Raw genomic sequence first — 20,420 nt, 5'->3', positions numbered from 1 at the left:
CGTTCCCTCTCGATACCCAGAAACTAGCTCCGAGACGGTGAGGTTTATAAGCGGCCTCAGGGGAGGCTTATTCGAAACGCGCCCAAACTTTTATCACAACCTACAGGGGCCATGTGATGACACCGTGCCAGATCCCGAGAAATCCTACCATTGTACGATTTTCCGAGGATTTAAAAGGCATGCCACCGAGGTACTTTCGCCTAATTAAACAGGTCATGTTGTTGCATCTGGACTATCTGACTATTTAAACAGGTCATGTTGCTTGTCTCTGAGCGAGGTGGGACTAAAGTTTGCTGAGAGCCTGATCTTTATCGAGAGTTTCTATTGGTAAAAATTGCTTTGCCGAGAGCTGCTCTTGGTAAAGGCGTGGTTGGATCATAAATTTATAAAAAACACCAGCATCCATTCTTGAGAATACGGACTATCAATATGAATTTTCTCTGTCCGGAACAGGAAGATTGATAGTGACAATACGTATTCTTAATAATGAAGATCGAAGCTTAATGCGATTGGATTATTGAACTATTTAAACATGTCTTTCTGCTTGTCGGTAGGCGAGCTGGGACTAAATCTTTGCCGAGAGCCACTCTTGGCAAATAGTTGCAACCATGACCGTGCCGTTATTTGCTGCCGGATGTGCCACGTGGCAAAACTTTGCCGTGTGGTGGCCACTTGGTTCTTGGCAAATAGTGCCGTTGCCGAGTGTTGCCTTTTTGCCGAGGCCTACTCTCGGCATTATCATGTGTTTGCCGAGATGCTCCTTTTGCCGGGAGTCACGCTCGGAGTCTCTTACTTTGCCGAGTGCCTGTGGTTTGGCTCTCGACGAAGACCATGACACCCGGCGTATACGAAATTTCTAGTAGTGAGTGGTGTACGATCACATGCCCTAGCACACACAAAAAGGTTTATGATGGAAACCCTAACGACTGGGACGCCGACGATCAATGGTGGGGAGATGGGTACGATGATGGTGAAAACCCTTGATAAGAAATATCGCCTCACGAGTCGCAAGACACCAAAACCAATCATTAACCATGGGACGGGAAAGCAAAGAGGTTATTGATAGAATCGATTTTGTTTATTACATGCAGCATTGCCCTCGCGATCTGTCATTGTATTCACATACCAACTTGTTGTGATATTAGAGACTAAAAATTATATAGTCAACTTATAATCCGTGGATTTCACGCTGCCCAGTGCCTAGGATCCACCGAAGACGAGGGGAACCGATAAACACAAGTGACAAAAAGCAAAAAAAAAAAAAAATTGAAAGAAAAAAAACAATTTTTGATATGGGCAATGCATGAGACTTCTTCCCGTTGGTTCAGCCCAATTAAATAAGTATGAACGGCCGCTTCTTGCCGTCGATTCGCTGGCAATAAAGAATTTTTTTCGGTGGCAAAAAAGAATAGAAGCTCTAAGGACTGAATCCCCTCGTGCCTCCGCCCTGACCCACACCACATCCACGGCCGGCGGATCCTCAGCTCAGCTGCTCCGCCACGCCGCGCTACACGGCTGATGGAGCCCTCAGAGACTAGCCCAGCCGCCACCACCACCATTGATTCCCTCAAGGACGACAACATCGAGGACATCCTGCTGCGCCTCCCGTCGCCGGCCTCCCTCGCTCGAGCCGCGCTCGCCTCACGCCGCTGGCGCGGCATCGCCTCAAGCTCCCCCTTCCTCCGCCGCTTCCGCGAGCTCCACCCCCGGTCACCCATCCTCGGCCTCTTCGCCTCCCAGCCGGACCTCCAGCAGCTCCCCATCTTCCACCCCGCGGCCGCCGTCCGCTCCGACCCAGACCTCAAAGCCGCCGCGCGCGGGGGCGACTTCCTGCTCACCCGCCTTGAGGACGACCCCGCGTGGCGCTTCCGGGACTGCCGCAACGGGCGCCTCCTCCTCTGCCGAGGCGGCGACTCCCTCTCCCTGTACGACCCCGTCTCCCACCGGCACGTCGCTGTGCCCCGTCCGCGGAACGACGAACCACTCCTCCCTGTACCACTACCACCTGGAGCAGCGGAGTACATATGGGACTGCTTGCTGGACGGCCATGGAGAATTCCGCGTGGTCACCGTGCAGCGAGACGGCCAAAGGTTGCGAGCCATGGAGTACGCCTCCCGCACGGCCGAGTGGGGCATCCACCCGTGGGTGGACGGCATCCGCATGCCTGCGCATGCGCAGAGCATGCGACCGATGCTCGCTGCGGCGGCCGGGCTTATCTTCTGGAGATATGACCGGAACTCCTCGCTCTTGCTCGACACCAGCACCATGGCATTCTCCATCGTCCCTCTCCCAGTTGCAATAGCAACGCAGACGATGATGCCGCCGGGAGCATACGCCATCGGAGACACCGAGGAGGGTGTGTGTTGCCTTTTGCATATCGTCGGCAGGACTACGCTGCAAGTGTGGCTACTCAAGAAGAACGACGGCGACGGCGGGCATGCGTGGGAGTTGGAGAAGCAAAGCCATATAGGCTGGCTGGACAGCTTCAACCGGCGGTTCGGCGTCCATATGGTGGCTGCTGGAATGGCAATTGTTTACTGCATGAGTTGCAAGTTTTCTCACTTTGTCATCGATCTCAAGGACCTAAGCCTCATGGAAAAGTTCCGTTGTCACCGAACCATGGCGTACCCTTTCCAAATGCCATGGCCACCTGCTGCGTTGGTACCTACTTCTCCGTGTGAGCGACCCACCACACCCCAAACATATGCTTGCGGAGGTATGAATGAACTTGCAGTTTCTTTTGCTTGTCACCTGTTGTTGCAGAGAACCTTCCTCATGTCCATGGCTTCCATCAGCAGTGTTGGCACACCATAACATATGATATTTGATGAAACTGACTTTTAAGTAGTAACTTTAGTGCCTCTCTATCTTACTGAGCTGAATATACCACCTTTTGGCACCGGGAACTGTCGTGATAGACTGAATCTTTTGATACCGATTGAATTGTCAGCAAAACTGTGTGTTTACCATTTTATCTTGCCATTACAGATGCTCAAAATCAACACGAAGCACCCTCTTCTAGTAGGAAGCGCAAGAGCAATGATGAAGCGGCCAACTTGAATAAAGAAGGCGATCAACTCTTGTGCGTTTAAACCCCTTGTGAGCAAAATATTCCCCGGCTATTCCTTGATATGTGCAAGTTGGAAATACGATAAACTCTGTACTTAGGAAGAGATTTCTATTGACAAGCATATATTCCTTTTGGAGAAACATAGCCAAAATTTCAAAATTATGATTTTTTACTGAAAATATGTATGTGCATGGCACACAAGATTGTAAGAAACACAACCTATATATCAACTTCTAGACAATCATTCGTACGTAGTTCCTAAATAAATTATGCCAATTTGATTGTCTAGAAGTATATAGGTTTTCTAGAAGTTGATTTTGAGCATATACATAATAACTTTTCGCAGAGTTATTATTTACAAGTTGATTTTGAGCATATACATAAATAAATAGGTTGTCTAGAAGCTGATTTTCAGCATATACATAAACAAATAGGTTGTCTAGAAGTTGTTTGTTTATTATGTCTAGAAGTTCATATAAATGGTAATGTTTTTTCTAAAATTCTGCAAACATTTATTTACATTGTATATACGTTTTCTAAAATTTCACAAACATTTTTTTAAAAAGCATGAACATTATTGAATTTCACGGACATTTTCTCTTAATGCTATCGACATTTTTCATAAGTTGTGCAAACATTTTTTTACAATGTATGCACATTTTTTAATATGTGGCAAACTTTTTTTTAATTGAGTAAGTAACTTTTAAAGTATGTATATAAATAAAATGACGAAAGAAAAAGAAAATGAGAGGTGTATCAGCACATTTTTTGTTGGGTGGAACTACAATCAGCATGAAATGTGCAAAATGTGCTACCTCAATTGAACAGGGGCGGGCAACGTGGTGGTTGGGTGGAACCAAACCGACGTAGACAAGATGTCCTAATTATCACGTGCGTTGCTTGGAAGAAGTCGATCCCCAAATAATAATTGGTGTTGCTTAGTGCGATCTTGCAGTTTACATTTAAAGTAGGAGTATAATTCTGTCGACCTGCATCACTAGTTGTCTTGTCTATAGTTGGCATGGTTTTATCCGGCCAAATCTGCTGCGGCGGTGATCTTTATTCGATCTGTTCATTTCGCTCCGGCGGGAAGGGCCCTACGACCAGATGAAATGAATGTGTGGATGTACCTAGACATTGGCTAAGTGAAATGGTTGCATCGACAACTCTAGGTCGGTAAGTCAATGACATGGGATGTCACAAATGTAAATATAGCATAGTACATATCGGACTATTAATCCTTGACGGAGAAGGAGGCTTAGAGGAGCATCAAGAGGAAAACACATGGCCATAGGTGACCATGGGCATAGACGTGTGTAGAGAAGACATAGTGGTAGTCTTGCAAATTTCTACACTTGTTCACAAAGAAAGCTTACATGTGTGTACGTGTGTATATTAATTGGCCGTGAGTATCCATGAAAGCTATCGTTTGAATGGTGTTCGACGATAATATAATGTACTTGGGATAGCAACTTCTTCAACTAGTAGATCAGAAGTAGGTCAAGCCAGAACTTGTTGCTCACGTCAATCCTCTCTTCCCCACTTTGGCAAAGACTTGCTACATGTAGGAGTACATCCAAAACTAGCTTGATCTAACTTTCTTGTGGAAACTGCCCTAAAAGTTGGAAACAAGACATCAATGGTTTGACCATTTCTCCACACCCAACAATAAGCAGTGCATATTTATTCAAGAATAAATTGAAATGGTGATGGTCCACAATCCACATATGAAAAGTTTAAACTAGACAAAGCTCGTCCCATTTCCAATTTGGACTAATAAACTACTATCGGGAGTACTAATTTTAGGTTGCTCGGCTGTACAGAATCATATATAGGTCTTCAAACTGAAGAGAGCCTCGGAACCTTCCCGGAAGCAGCTCCAGGCATGCATATTGTTCTTTCTAAATTAGTCACGCCTCAGTGGGAACCGCACTGAACTAAACTAAAAGATTAGCACCGTAGTTATGCACAACTTCTTAGTGCAATTCTGTATATATGCCGGATCATTTATCACACAGATGCGATATGACACTTTGTTTGTCGCTCATCAGGCATGTAGTATATATATGCCATGTTTATCTAACTTGTATGGAGTATATGCTCCTGAAGTTAAAAGAAAGAGTATATGCTCCTGTGATGCTTGATTAATTAACAAATTATTTAAACTACAATCAGCATCAAATGTGCAAACATACACGGCACGTATGTACTATGGTTGAGTGGAACCAAACAGACGTAGACAAGATGTCCTAATCATCGCGTGTGTTGCTTGGAAGAAACCGATCCCCAACCAATAATCGGTGTTTCTTTCTCGCCGATGCTTCCATGCAATTAAATAGCTGCCGTGATAAGTGTCCTCCTTCAAAGATACTCTGTAAAAAAATATTAAGACTTTTTCAGAAAAAGTTTTATATTTCATTACAGAGAGAGTAGAAAGCAAAATGTGCGTACTAGCAGTGCTGTATTCGTGAGCTATCCCAGGAAAATCAGAATGTTCATATATTTTTACTTGTACTACAAGAATCCTAATTCCAGAGGGCGCTTTTGTCATTTGGCGCGGGCTTTCGTTCATTGATAACTCAGGTCCGTTATGAGATTTATCCCTCTGGAAAAGCACCACCCAAAAAAAGCATCTGATACAGCCGAAGATTATTTTTTCCACAAAAAGAAACAAAAATGACAAATCCAACATAAATAGTGTCAATAGAGACAAAAGCATGAATAGTGTAAAAATGACACAATTCACATCTGGATTTGTCTTTTTTGTTTCTCAATGTGTATTTCAAATTGTGATCTGAATATTAAGGGGTGGTAGACACATATGTTGTGAACATTCATGATATTTTATGATATTTTCTGACAGGTCTAGACTTGAATTTTTTTAAATTGGTCTCATGGGAGCATTTGCGTGCTTGTATGACCTGATATTCTCCCTTAGGGTGGGTGGCTGTTGGTTTGGAAGCACGTCTACATGTCAATCTTTTCTACTAAACAGATTATTCTGGGGGAGAATTTGGAAGTACTCCCTCCATTCTTTGAAGTTTTAGAATTGTGACGAAGAGATTTCTCGAATGATGCTCGGCAGCAGAGTTTGTGATGATTGATGCCTACATGCCTGCACGGTCTTCCGGTGTAAAGCAGAAAAACTAGGTTGATGGTGAAATATACAGGTCGGTAGACCACGAATTAGCGCAGCCCTAGATTATTCTGTTTTATGCGCATCTTCAATGCTGACTTTCAAACCGCCTAGTCCTATTGGATCGATGTTCGGACCCATTCTGTCATCCAATGTGATACCCTATCGGTCCGCGGAGCAGTCCTGACGTTTGTTTTCCCTCAAATTGGAAGCAAACTGGGCCGTACCGCTGCCACGTAGGAATCTGACACCCCGGCCCACTCAAACCACCTCATGGTCACATTCTCTTCCACTCCGCTCCTGCCCCCTATTGCTTTGCATCCACACCCTCCTTGTCCAACACCTCTGTTGTACTTCTCCGCCGGCTGCCCAGGCATCGTAGGACGTCACAACCCCCACCAATGCTTCCGTTGTCATTGGACTATGCCGTCATCCACCCAAGATCCGTCTGCAGCCAGGTACCCTCCGTCCCAGTAACGACGATATCCATGGCGAACTCCACTTCCGGCAGATGTTCAGTCAAATGCTATTGTGCGTATTTTTCAACTTCATGTTGTTTTAGAGTATACCCGGTGAAGGAGGATGGGTATTTGTGCGACACATGGTTGGCCTTATCTGCGATCGTTGTAGGCAGGAGCGCAAGGGGTGGGGTATTTTGGCAGCACATGCATGGTTTGTTTCATGCGCGAAAGCACTTTGCGCCCTACGACATGCACATCATCTGTGAGCTCTGTGTGAAATCGTTAGGGCATTGATTGTACATCATCCAAAACTCCGTCATGAAGTTTTGTGGTGCAGTTGAACGAGTGGAGGCAATGTGGCCATTGCGCGCGACAACCATAGAGATCGTAAGTTTTGCTTCTTGTTGCTCTATATATTTGTTAATTCAATCATTCACTCAATGTTGCTCTACACTTTGTGTAGCCTGCATGTGCTGCTGTGATGTACTGCATGTCAGAGCGTAGGCCAATTACGCACATACATTGTTGGATAAAGTTAAGGGGCAGTATGTGTGGGATGACCTGTGCCGGCTTTGATTATTCTAATATCGTTAAATTTGATCTATCCATGAAAAACATGTTGAACATCTGGTTATCTCGTTGAATTTGAACTACTGTTGTACTAGAGATATTTGCATGCTATTTACGGATGACTTATGCTATTTTCTATCCAAACTATGTTGAATTATGTCGTGTTCGATGAGAATCGTCCGGATTGTTGAAATCCGGTTTGAAATGTATGTTGGCACGGTTGGATAGCCGGCTTCCGCATAATTGCCCGCGCATTGGTCCCCACCGGTCCGGGGACGGATACAATGTCTGCTTTGAGGGTCAGTTTTGGAGATGCCTTAAGCAACCAACATGAACACGACATGTTGCCCCCCGGCGTGGTCGAATATCTCAAACCAATGCTTGGCCACCGCTGCAATGCTATATTGAAAACAATGTATCATGTATGAACGCACATGATTCAAGTGAGATGGTGGCGATGCCCACCATCACTACAAGTACTAGTGATTGGGACGCGTTACAAGTATGTGTAGTGTAGGTAAGGGCTACCACCGGTGACAAAAACGACGACATGGTGGGTCATAGACTAGGGGAAGGAGTGTGAGGACGATAGATGCATTGAGTGTAGAAGAGACAAGGTGGCGCCCCAAATCATCATGGGTCCGTGGAATTTAAATTTGATGAAGCAACAGACTCGTGAAAAGTGGTGTGTTGACATGTGATGATCATGCTCACCGCCTTGGGATTGATCACATACGTCGATGTGACAATCATTGTTGACGGTGGCAAAGAGGAGAGGTGACAACATGGATGAATCGCTAGGGGCATGCGCGAATTTCTTTCTCTTGTTGCAACACATGGGCACATTTGCTTCATAATATAAAATGTAGTAAGACTTAATATATCACATGTTTTGTTTTATAAAGTACATCTCCTCTCTGGTAAACCCTACCTCCCGCCCTAACAACATATCAACATTTATCAATCGGAACGGTAGGTAAACAGATGATCCAAGAACAAACATACACACGCAAGATCAAACACCGACAACCCAAAGCAGTAGATGGATGCTTGTGAATCCCATCTTAGGTTGGAGGTGAGAACTTGATGATGAAGTCGTAGATATGATCACTGACCTCCTGTGCCCTCTCCAGCTGGATGAAGTGGCCGGCGCCGGGGAGGACGACCACCTCCTCTAGCAGTGGCACGTCCTCCTTGAACCCGCCCCCGTGGATGTACTCCCGAACCCCCTCGAAGTGGTACGTGATTTCACCTTCACCCACCACATACTTGGTCGGCACCTGCACCTTGGCGTCCGCCCACGCCGCAGCCAGCTCGCAGTTCCTGTCCAGGTTGCGGTAGTAGTTGATGCCGCCAGTGAACCCAGTCCTCTCGAACTCGGCGCCAAAGTAGTCCACGTCTTCCTCGGTGAGCCAAGGAGGGAGCGTAGACGTCGGGTACTTGTTGTCGTGCATTTCCTCCTCACAGGCCACGCCGTGGCTGAAGCAGTGGCACATGATCTGCCGCAGGAGGCGCCTAGCGTGCGCCGGTGCGAACTGCCGCGCCTCGGCGACCCCAGGCTCCTGGAAGCGGCACATGTAGTAGTCGGGGCCGTAGGCGCGGTTGAAGTAGTCGGTGGGCTTCACGAAGCCGGGTCCGTTGCGTGCGATGATGTTGCGGATGAAGGCGAGGCTGGTGTTGACAAGCGCCGTGACGCGGTCCGGCCGGAATAGGCACACGTACCACGCGATCAGTGCCCCCCAGTCATGTCCCACCACAAACACCTGCAATGGTGAAATTTCAAATTTCTCCGTATGAAGACATCAGTGGTACTAAGGCTCATCACATGTATTGGTTCTCGTTTTGGACTGGAGACACCACTAACTAATACACTAGTTCGATACAAAGGCATTGATCGTTTATTTTTGAAGAAGGCTTTGATCGTTTGGCACACTAATGGTTTCATACTACAACATAAGTGATCTCCAGCCTTTCTCAAAAAAAAAAAAAAAAAGTGATCTCCAGCCATTATCCAATTTTTTTCTTGGCAACAGCGGCCACTTGCATCTTTATCACTAAATCTGCAGAAATCTTAAGTGTAAATGACTTATCATTAAAAGAACTTTCCCACTCTCCGAAAAACAAAACTGATACCGATGTAACGGATATGTATAATTCTACAAGCTAAACAATTAAAGATATTTATAATTAATACTAAGTGCAAAAGGACCGCCAGCACAAAGATTAGCTTGTCTACGTTTGCCACACTATAATTTAGCAAGTTTGATCGACAAAAGTAACTAGGTTGATGTTTTTGTCCAATCAATGTTTCAACAAAAAATTACTTTAGGAACACGTACATACACTTAAGGACTACTTTATTTCAAAAGATTTTTTGGGAGGATTCTAATCGTTGAGATTTTTTTCTTACTGCATGGGTTCAGTTGACTCAGTAGAGTATGTTAAATTTTTGCTATGAACCACACAAGCATGCTGATAAAAAAATCAGTCTTCGATGGATCAGAATGGCCGGCCTCAACGAGCTCCTATGTACAGAATCATACCTTTGCAAGCCCGAGGGTATTGAGAAGCGCGACGATGTCACCGACGATATGGAAGGCAGTGTAAGATTCCACGTCGGACGGGGCGGTGGTACCGCCATAGCCACGGAGGTCAGGCGCGACGCAGTGGTAGCCGCGTGCTGCCAGATTCTCCATCTGGTGGCGCCACGTGTACCATAGCTCCGGGAAACCGTGTAGGAACAACACAGTCCCCTTGGAGTGCCCCTCGGGGCCGGCCTCCGCCACGTGCATCGAGATGTCATTGACCTCCACAGTCCGGTGCCTGATCACCGCGCCCTCCATGCTTGTCATCTCTCTCTCTCTCTCTCTCTCTCTCTCTCTCTCTCTCTCTCTCTCTTAGTGTGTGTGTGTGTGTGTGGGGGGGGGGGGGGGGGGTGTTGCAACTTCAGCTTGTAGGAGTAGCTACTTAAAGATAGGAAAATGTATATATCTACTTTGATGTAGATTGGGTGGTTGTAATCCGTCATGCTAGGGAATTTTTAATCTTGTATTATTTGTCGTTCATATTATGGACCCTAATCATGGCCAGTTTATCGTATTACGTATTTATATAAGGCATTTTGTATGGACATAGTTGGGTAGACTTTTGCGCGATTTGTTTTATATGAGTTTGCTACTTGTTGCTTTGTTTTCTATATATATGCTTACCTTAGTGGTGGTTCATATATGTACATGTATGCAGTGCATCTGCACGAATAATAATGCAGTAGATGTCGCTGCAATTTGTTTTATATGAGCTTACTTGTTGTAGTTCTGTTTTCTATATAGTATATGTCTAGCTTAGTTCTGGTTTTAATTGCGTAGTTGTATGCAATGCATCTGCACTAATAATACAATGGAAGTCGCCACAGTTTGTTTTATCTGAGCTTGCTAGTTGTTCTCTGTTAGGTTTAAATACATACAATTATGCAATGCATCTGCAATAATGCAGTGGATGTCGCCGCATCACACTTGAATAACGTGGTATGCTAGCTGTTGTACACTATAATATTACTAGCCGTTTATAGTAAATTACCAGCCACAATTGACTGCGTAAATTTCCTAGAACGGACCACAACAGACTGGGTCGGCTCGCGGTGATATAGACCTACTCCCTTCGTCCCATAATGTAAGACTTTTTTGACTATGTTTTTTAAGACTGTGTCAAAAAAGTCTTACATTATGGAACGTAGGGAGTACCTTGTAATGCACATACATTCGGTCCGGCCTCCCTTAGGCTCCAACTTAATTGTACGCACCACATTAACTTATCTACTACCCCGCAAAAAAAAACTTATCTACTAGCTTAGATAACTCTAGTAGAGTTGTTATAATTCTTTTTTTAAAGACTTTGTTACCTCCCGCCTCTGCATCATTGTCACGCACCCAACCATATTTTTATTAACTTTAATGCAAGGCAATGAAGCCAAAGTCATCAACAAGTGGAGTACAAGGCATAGGCAACAACAGCAGAACCAATACAATATATGAATTTAACACCTATGACCAAATTAACTTCCTCCGCAATGTCTTCAAGAAGAAATAAATGACCTCGCGCCGCCGTCGCCATGTCCGGTCGGAGACAACCTGGAAATGGATTCTCATCCTAATTGCGGTAACGAACCAATGAAGGCAAGCACATCGGCAAGTAGACAATGCCTTCAACAAGGTCACGCCACAAGTACGTCACCTTCGAGCCCAATCAATAAAGGCCAGAACTAGGGTTTTCATTCCGGACATGCGGTGTTCCAATCATAGTCTTGATGATAGCTCTCTGAAAGTCACCCCAACCAGTAATCCATGCTAGGACAGAGCGACGCTAGGAAACCAGTGAGAACAGCTATCATCATAGTAACCACCCGTGATTTTGGGCGAAAAGAGCGGTCTAGCAGAGTCATCATCCCGCTCTTAGTTGTCATATTTTGTTAGATGTCTCTCCAAATTGAGCCCACAAACATTCACATTTGGAGATTGTGGGGAGGGGAAGTCATTACCGACTCCTGCTACTCTTCCTCCTCTTCCATTGCCCGTTCTGCCGACTTCCCTCCCTTGTCATATCGTTGCCTTTAATCACTTTGGGTCACCCATAGTCAGCGTCGACAAGGCCATGGACTCCTCGATCCCCATGTCCCATTCCATTGGTTTGTGTGCGGATCCGACGATTTCAATGCATATTGCACCTCCTACTCCTTAGCAGGTCCTGGTAGCACCCCACCCCCTCCCCCGCCGCCTAGACCAGCACTTAGCCCACCCTGCCGAGAATGACTCAGGCGCAGAGGTCACAAACCATATGCCGCTACCCGCAGGTGCCACAATGAAAAAAGAAAGGAAGAAGATGGGGGCAGGCCATGTCGTGCCCCTTCTTCCTTTCTCCCGACGGTGGGCGAAACTCAGGTGCTTTCCTAGTATGATGCAGGAGGATAATTATCAATGAGGTAGAAAAATATATTCTTTGCCTTATCTTTGGTGGTTTGATTGAATGCAACATGGACGTGAAAATATTGACAATGTGCAATGGTTGTGTTTAGCAATGATTTTGTGAATTTGGTAGAGTCAATGATGAATCGTTCCCACTTAGTATGATGCGTGATTTTGTTGGGACTAATGATTTTGATCTTGAAGATGCATCATTGTTGCCCTTTGAACAATTTGAGTCGAGAAGAAAGGAATTAGGAGGGTTGAAGGCAATGAAAAATAAGATCAATGAGACCAAGGAATGGGTACGCGGAGAAAAGAAAGCAAGAGAAGTTGGAGATGGGGGATCTAAAGTAACAAGAAAAGGGGGGCATGGGATGCTATGCAAGAAAGCACAAGGCAGAAGGAGAAATTTAGGCATGTAGTCCCAAAAATGAGGAGAAACAGTTGCCCCAAGATTGATTGGTCATCATGTTGGATCGGTATACCATGGATCTAGTGGCGAGATCGTTGTGAAAGGTCGTGCACATGTCGCTCATGCTTGTAAGATCGCACACGCCGAAGGAGGGGAAGGTACATACACCAGAGGAGGAGATGGGGCATACGACGGAGGAGCGCATGGTTTGCTGGCCTCCCTTTCATCTTGAGAGTTTCCTGCCCTGAGAGGGATCATCAATAAGGTTCCCAGTCTCTCTGATTCACTTATGACCGAGGGAGAGACCTGATCGTATTTGTCGGTTGTAGTAGGAGTTTGGCACTCTAGCCGACCCCTGGCGCAATTATGATACGGAAACTGACAAGAAGGAGAGGAACAATTAACTTATCAAGTCATAGGATAGACAACATCTAACAAGAGATCATTTGAATAATTCTTGCCTATGCATCGCATCATGTTCTTCTATCATGTGTCCGACTCTTAATGACCGACATAACCACTGTAAAGATCAATCCCTCGCAAGCACACTGATATGTGTGGTTGTGTCTGTAGAAAATGACGCTGACCAAGTCACCATGCCTATTACTTAATTACCACAATATCAACCCGTGGATCCATTGACTCACATTAGCTGTCCCATTTCATTGCTTTTAGCTAATTAACTTTTTTCTAGGGAAGCTAATTAACTAACTGCTTGAATGCACAATGGAGAATGATCGATCTTAATATTGTGTCACCTTTGTGTTTTCTCATCATCGTCTTCACGCGGTCACGCTCGCTCGAGTCACATGTGTGGTGCTCTATGACCTCTTATCTTCTTACAATTTGGATCCATTTAAGTGACATAGAAACACCATGTAGTGTGCCAGCTAGTGTTTGACGGTCAGGATGGAGGAAGACTTTAGCTGTAGCCGTGCGATCTGTCCAGTAGTAAAAACAAAGCCTCCTCGTGGCCCTTGCACATCATAAACTTCATACAACCCTACATTCCACCATTTTAAAATAGGTTTTGAGAGAAATCCCCAATAATAAGGTTTTCCCAAAAGTGAACAATGCCACCGAATAAGGTGATTTCAACCAACCAAATTGTGGGAAATGGCCCCTCAAGGGTTGAAAATGGCTCCGATTCACCTAACAAATGACATCAATTCAAGAGGGATTTGAGAGGAATTTGGAATTGGGGGCGGGGGGGGGGGGGGGGGGTGAGACAGTAGCTCGGGTAAGAGAGAAGAAAGAAGAATGTGGACTGAATGGGTGGATGGGTAGCCCACCCGCGCCCCCAAGCAAATTAACACTTCTGGATTGATTTCACTAGTTTGGTCTTTTTCTTTTTTGTTATGATGCCCACATTTGATACTTCTCAGTTCCTATTTATTCAAGGGTTCATATATACCACCCTTCAGCACAGGCCCTAGCGGTAGGGTTAGTAGGATACTGTCAAACTAACCAAACATGGATCATGGTCTACCGCGTACTAACCCTACCGCGTTGTGGCTGTTGGTAGGCTGATTTAGAAATAAACTCATAATCGATGATCAAAACACTGTTTTTGTCCTTGTCGAGTTGAAGAGCATCGATGGATGTAGGTTAGCCTAAGACGAGTCATAATGAGAGTATCATAGGTAGTATCATGCATGCCAACTAGGCATTCTGGTTTAGGTGGCACACAATTACATCAGGAGATAGATGACTGAGTATGATGATATATATTATACTATATCATATTAAATGATGTACTAATATGTGTCATGTATGTCAATAAATAAGGTCACTATAATACCAAGTTATGAAACTATGCATTATGAAGATACTGGTATATGATACTTTCCATTCTGACCAGCTAGGGAAGAATATCTGGTGCACCGGTGCTACTGGTGAACCGAACTCACGGTTGCACATTTTAAAATGTTCAAAAATTCTGAAAAAATTAGCACATCCACATAACATCAATGTAGGTTGTCACAAAATTTCAAGTCAAAATTGAAAATATAGCTCTGAAAACAAAAAAGACAAATTAAACACTAAATAGTACTCCCTTCGTTCCTAAATATATGACGTCAAATTTACCATTTTTGTATCTCAAAAAATGTTTGAAATTTGGATGCGACATTTGATGACAACATACATTGATGTTGTGTTAATATGTTTGATTTTTTAGTTTTTTTTAATATTCTACAGCATCTGGTAGCACCACAAGTTTGGGTGCACCGGATACAATGCCCCCGGCTATGGGTCGTGGCAGTTCCGCACTTCTATCTTGTCGCGTCCAGACGGCTACCATGCGTGACACTTCGGCAGTAGACTCTGCTTTCGTTTGGACCTGCAGCCGCAGAAGGGTCTTCGAAGACCTGTGCAAGCCAGAGAGATAGATAGGGTTGGTGTTGGTTTGGAAGTTCATACTCTTTCGGTGTCCGTCTCTCCCTGTCAATCAATTCTGAAAGAAAATTTGACGCAGAATGTGGTGGAAGCGCCCCTACGATAATTGAGAAGCTACACGCACAGCCACCGTAGAAATGGATGAGCGTTGGGTCGTCGGGGACAAATCAAGCGCACGCGCAGAAGCATTCGCCGCATGCATAAAATTCAGAAAGCAGCTCTGGCATTTCTAGCTGTCTCTCACCCTTTCTGCATTTCGCTTGATTATTCTGTTGTACGTGCCCGACACGAACAAAACACGATGACCCCTGGCGCGGCTAAATTTGTCCAACCAACACTGAGCAATCACGTTAATTAATCCATTGAGGCCACAGACTGGGTCGACTGGGGCTGATCCGGCCAGCCTGCATTGCACAATGCACATGCGCTCGATCGCGTGGTTAATTGTACACACAAATTCACTAACTTATACTACTACCGGTACAAGTGTTGGTTAAAACAAACTTAAACAGTGCGATTCTGTCAGCGTGTACTAGTTGTCTTGTCTACAATCTGGTTCACATAGTTTTGTCCGGCCAAATCTGCCACCACTTGTTCGTCTGAGGTGATTTTTATTCGATCTGTTCGTTTTGCTCCGGACAGGCAGGGGCCTGCGGCACGTGCTTCGCTGGCCGGCTGGCCTCACTGTGTCACCCGATCTGTATATAATCCTCACATAATTACATAATTAAGTGCAACTAGAGCGTAGGTCGGGCACATGGTCCCGTATTACTACGGGTGCTGGTACTGGGGACCTGCGTCCGTACAAATATTACAGCAATAGCAAGGTGTGGTGGACGAGCTACAGCTCCCTCCGTTCCAAAATAGATGACCCAACTTTGTACTAACTTTATACTAAAGTTAATATAAAGTTGGATCATCTATTTTGGAATGGAGGGAGTACTTCAGTTTGCTGATCTCTTTCCTGTTTAGGCGTACATGCTCCAACGAGAATGTTTCTGATCTCTCGCTCACTCATGGTTGATCGCCACTCAACACTAAAAGAGAGAAACCTACCTGCTACTCCCTCCATCCCAAAATATAAGGCTTTTTTTACGCTATGACAGTGTCCAAAATGATGGAGGGATTACATACTAATTATACCGGTTAGAGTGTCAGTTAGTTACAGCAGGGTAGCACTCTTAACAGCTGAACTTTGGTGTTCGTACGGATAGGAAGCTGACGCGAAGGAGAGGTTGGAGAGGCAGCAACGAACCGGAGATCGATCGAATCATTCTAGCCTACTGCGTAGGGACTGCATGCATCTTTCATGAGCCTGGCCTTTAGTCACCAAATTAACCACCGCTAGTGCAGAACCGGGCTTTAGCGTCGGTTCGTAAGTGCCGGTTCCACAACCGGCACTAAAGAGTGGGGACTAAAGCCTCCCCCTACTACCGATTCGTCACGAACCAGCGTTAAAGTGCCACCACGTGATACGAGCCAGGCCCGGGTGCGGGTAGACCATTAGTACCGGTTGGTAACACCAACCGATACTAAATGTTTGGGGGGTTTTGATTTTATTTTTTATTTTTCCTTTTATTTTGTGTTTTTCATTTAATTCTTTTTTGTTTGCTGGTATTTTACGATACTACATATTGTACACGTTATGCATATATATAAATAGATTTTCTCGTAGAACCGATCATATATATATATATATATATATATATATATATATATATATATATATATATATATATATATATCATCGAATGTCTCACAACCACCATTAATTATTCACACATACACATGTATATATATATACAATTTCTCCTACATGTTGCATTGGTGCCTTCGGAGCACGATGACAAGTTCTTCATGGGGCGGTAGCGGGTAATAGTATTCTCCTTTGGGATCTATGACCTGGTCGAGCAAAAATTCCGCTATTTCCTCTTGAAGTGCTAGCATGCGCTCCGTTGGTAGGAGCTGCTCCCACACCTCTCTGAACTGTTTAAGAAGGAGATCAATATGCATGTGTATTAGTTGTGTGACTAGATATCGATAATGGTGTAAAAATTGGTGAATAGTGTTCTGACAAACGTACCCAGTCCTGTCTTTGAGATCTGCTCCTTTCGAACGCCATCATGCGAATGTTCTCGCAAACGTAGTATGCACACAGATCAGTCCCCGGCGCCTGCTTCAGGGCCTTTACGAGAATGGAATTTAATCAGATATGATTAATCAAGCATGCTAATTAATTAATGGTATTGAAACAAGAATTAAAGAGATGGTAGCTAGCTAGCTAGTACTACTTAATTACTTACCTTGGGTCGCCATCAATACAGCTTTTTTTTCCACTTGCCTGGAGTCACCTTGATGAACTTTGCCCAAGCCCTGCCCGGCAGCAAAGAAAATGAATAAAGGGGTTATTAAATAGTTGATATCAGGAAATGACGAACTAATTAAATAGGCCGAGATATAGTTAATAATGATTGAAATTACCTGTCGAGTATCACCTTCAAGATGGCGAAGTCACTTCCTTCCTTAAGTAGTGAGTCTAGTACTTTAACTGTTCCTTTATCAACTTTAATAACTAACAAGATCCAGTGGTAACTGCATGTGCACACGTTTGCATGTCTTAATTAAGCGGGCATGTGCACAACACTAATCAACTACCCTAAACCCTATACACTTAATTATTAACATCTAGCTAGCTAGTAAGCAAAAACAGAATTTGTAGTACAAGACAGTGTGACTCACAGGAAGTTGTAAGGAAATAGTATATCTTCATTGGTATTGAGGCGTTTGAAGAACTCTAGCATGATTTCCTCTAAACTTGCTCGACAACTTGGAATATTCCATGTGTGTTCATTAACGGTATTTGGGTAAATGAACCCAATGCCATAGCGTCCAGATTTTTCCATTTCATACATCTTCATCCTGCATAATACCAAAGAAAAGAATATAGTGAGGATAATTACAGGTAATGATTGATCAAAATGATCACTACAGCTAGCTTGAGACTTAAATTACAGAAAGAAATCACTTACAGACAATAGCAACTGACGAGAGATTTGTCGAATACGTCTTGATTGTATAACTAAAATAGTTCTGAATACTCAACAGACATAGCTTTCTCATGGAAGTAATGCTCCTCCTTGACATTCACCATGAGGGACTCTCGATTGGAAATCTTGGTAATGTTCATGTACCACTGATGCAATTCATATATTCTCGTTACGAGGTTCTTGACCTCCTCGGGCTTGACCAAAGGTTGGCCCCGGGCATATTTCCGTTTTATTTCCTCCTCTCAAGAGGAGACATGGGCTCGATCTCGAGGAGTTGTCCAACACTGATATTGAGCATTTTAGCCTGGCTTATATGCTCCTCGGTTATTACCAGATTTTTCAGCTGGGGAACGGTTTGCCCACAATAATATAGGGCGCGCGTACTCTCATGTGTTGTTGGCACAACAACGGGGGGATCGATTGCGCCGCCTGTTCTCCCAGCTGGGGAACAGTTTTCCCGCACTTTTTGCCAGCTTTTTGTTGGCTCGAGCTCGAGCTCGCTTCCTTCTGTAGTCGTGCTCGATGTGCCTTCCTGATTTGGCGCTCATAGTCTGAGTCAACAGGCTTGGGAGCTGGTGGTCTAGCCATACGAATGAAGTGGTCAATCTTTTCCTCATGCACTTTCTCCCTTGGCGGCGGTGCCGGTTTCGGTCCAAAATGGGCGTCCACTTGGGCCTTCACTATGGCTTCGTTTTGCTCCTCGGTCATGTCGTAAGGCCTCTGAGGAAGAGGAGCGAGACTTGGACCATATTTATATCGCTTGTCTTTGCCTGTACCTCCTGTACTACCTCGACCCGTATCGCTACGCACCATAGCTGCGGCGTGTCTCTTCTGCGATTGCTGAGACGGCGGAGACGGCTGACGTGGCTGAGTTGGAGCAGGAGTCTGCTCACGCATTGGTGTACTTGGAGGAGCGGGAGTCTGTTGACACGGTGGCGGACTTCGAGGAGGAGTCGTCTCACGCGTTCGTGGACTTGGAGGAGCGGGAGTCTGCTGACACGGTGGCGGACTTCGAGGAGGAGTCGGCTCACGCGTTCGTGGACTTGGAGGAGCGGGAGTCTGCTGACCCGGTGGCAGACTTTGAGGAGGAGTCGGCTGACGCGGTGTCGGTGGCCTTCGAAAGATGATGCAATCCCTTCTCCATAGGATGATACGATATATGGCCTCTCCCAGTGTGTGCTCGTCGTCACCTCCAGGAATGTCAAGCTCTAGCCCCGAATATTGGTCCACCACCTCTTCAACCAAGACATGAGCATAGCCCGCTGGAATCGGGGTGCAATGGAAGGTTGCTTCGGGGGTATTTGTAAAAGCAACGGCGTCCACCACCTTCATGGATATGTTCTTCATTTTGAAGTGTAGCTCATAATTAGTGTTCTCTATGATGTCATCCACAGGGTATGTATCCAGCAATGCGTCGCCCGGGGCGGAACCAACGCTACTTCTCGGCATGGATGGGACAGTGCTATCCAATGCTGGATCATCCGCTTGCTGCTGCCACTGCTGAGACCCCCTTTCCTGGCTAAGTGAGTCGACCTGCTGCTGTCGCCGCTGGAATTTGAGTGCCAAGTCCGCGTGCCTTGCTTCTAGGCCTTGAAGGCGTTCTGCTTCCTGCTTCCTCTGCTCCTCCTCCAGCTTCCTCTTCTTCTCCTCCTCCATCTTCTTTCTTGCACGGCTCCTGTAGTCGTCGTTCCATTCTGAAAAGCCCTCATACCAGGGAATAACTCCCTTGCCTCGTGTTTTTCCCAGGTGTTCAGGATTTCCCAGGGCGCGCGTAAGCTCGTCGTTCTATCTGTTGGGCGTGAACACCCCTTTCAAGCATCTTTTATTGCGTCAAGTAAGTTTTGTTCGGCTCCTTTTAGACTTGCCTTCTTCGAAACCAGGCCTGTCTTCGGGTCCAACGCCCCCCCATGCGCATAGAACCAAGTTCTGCACCTGGGGGGCCAGCTCCTAGTAACCGGAGTGACCCCTGCATCCTCCATCTCTTGCTCAGACTTATCCCACTTAGGCATTGCCACCGCCTAGCCACCTGGACCCAGCCTATGGAACTGCGTCTTTTTTGCGGCATTTGCCTTGTTTTTTCTCGACCGTTCCTTAGATAATTCTGATTCCTTGAATTTCACGAAAGCGGGCCAGTGTTCTCTTTGCTTCTCCAGTGTTCCCTTGAATTCTGGAGTCTTCCTTTCTGCAGCGAGGTAGTTGGCCCATACAGTTTTCTTGTGGGTGTTGAATGCAATTGCCATCTTCTTAAGAGCAACGTCCTTGACTTTCTGCACATCTGCATCAGTGAAATAATCTGGTAGGGTGAAATGTTCCATCAGAGATTCCCGAAGCTTTTGTTTTGCTGTGTCGTCGACCCAAGTAACATCTGG

At 45.3% G+C, this 20,420-nt stretch overlaps 2 protein-coding genes across 2 annotated transcripts; one reads left to right on the top strand and one right to left on the bottom strand.

The window, feature by feature from the left end:
- The first annotated feature begins 1,467 nt into the window (after positions 1-1,467).
- LOC109758200 (uncharacterized) lies at positions 1,468-3,305 on the top strand. Its single transcript, XM_020317048.3, has 2 exons — positions 1,468-2,716; positions 2,989-3,305. Exons 1-2 carry the CDS (start codon positions 1,519-1,521, stop codon positions 3,090-3,092), a joined length of 1,302 nt encoding a protein of 433 aa, XP_020172637.1. The 5' UTR covers positions 1,468-1,518; the 3' UTR covers positions 3,093-3,305.
- Positions 3,306-8,055: 4,750 nt separating this feature from the next.
- On the bottom strand, positions 8,056-10,150 carry LOC109758204 (epoxide hydrolase 3). Its single transcript, XM_020317053.4, has 2 exons — positions 9,781-10,150; positions 8,056-9,000 (listed from the first exon to the last, which is right to left on the bottom strand). The coding sequence occupies exons 1-2, from the start codon at positions 10,087-10,089 to the stop codon at positions 8,302-8,304; spliced, it is 1,008 nt and encodes a 335-aa protein (XP_020172642.1). The 5' UTR covers positions 10,090-10,150; the 3' UTR covers positions 8,056-8,301.
- Between the last annotated feature and the right edge of the window lie 10,270 nt (positions 10,151-20,420).

This window comes from Aegilops tauschii, chromosome 1 (genome assembly GCF_002575655.3).
Source record: "Aegilops tauschii subsp. strangulata cultivar AL8/78 chromosome 1, Aet v6.0, whole genome shotgun sequence".
In the NCBI taxonomy this organism is placed as follows: Eukaryota; Viridiplantae; Streptophyta; class Magnoliopsida; order Poales; family Poaceae; genus Aegilops; species Aegilops tauschii.
The sequence above is the reverse complement of the archived record's forward strand: the minus strand, read 5'-3'. Positions and strand labels throughout refer to the sequence as shown.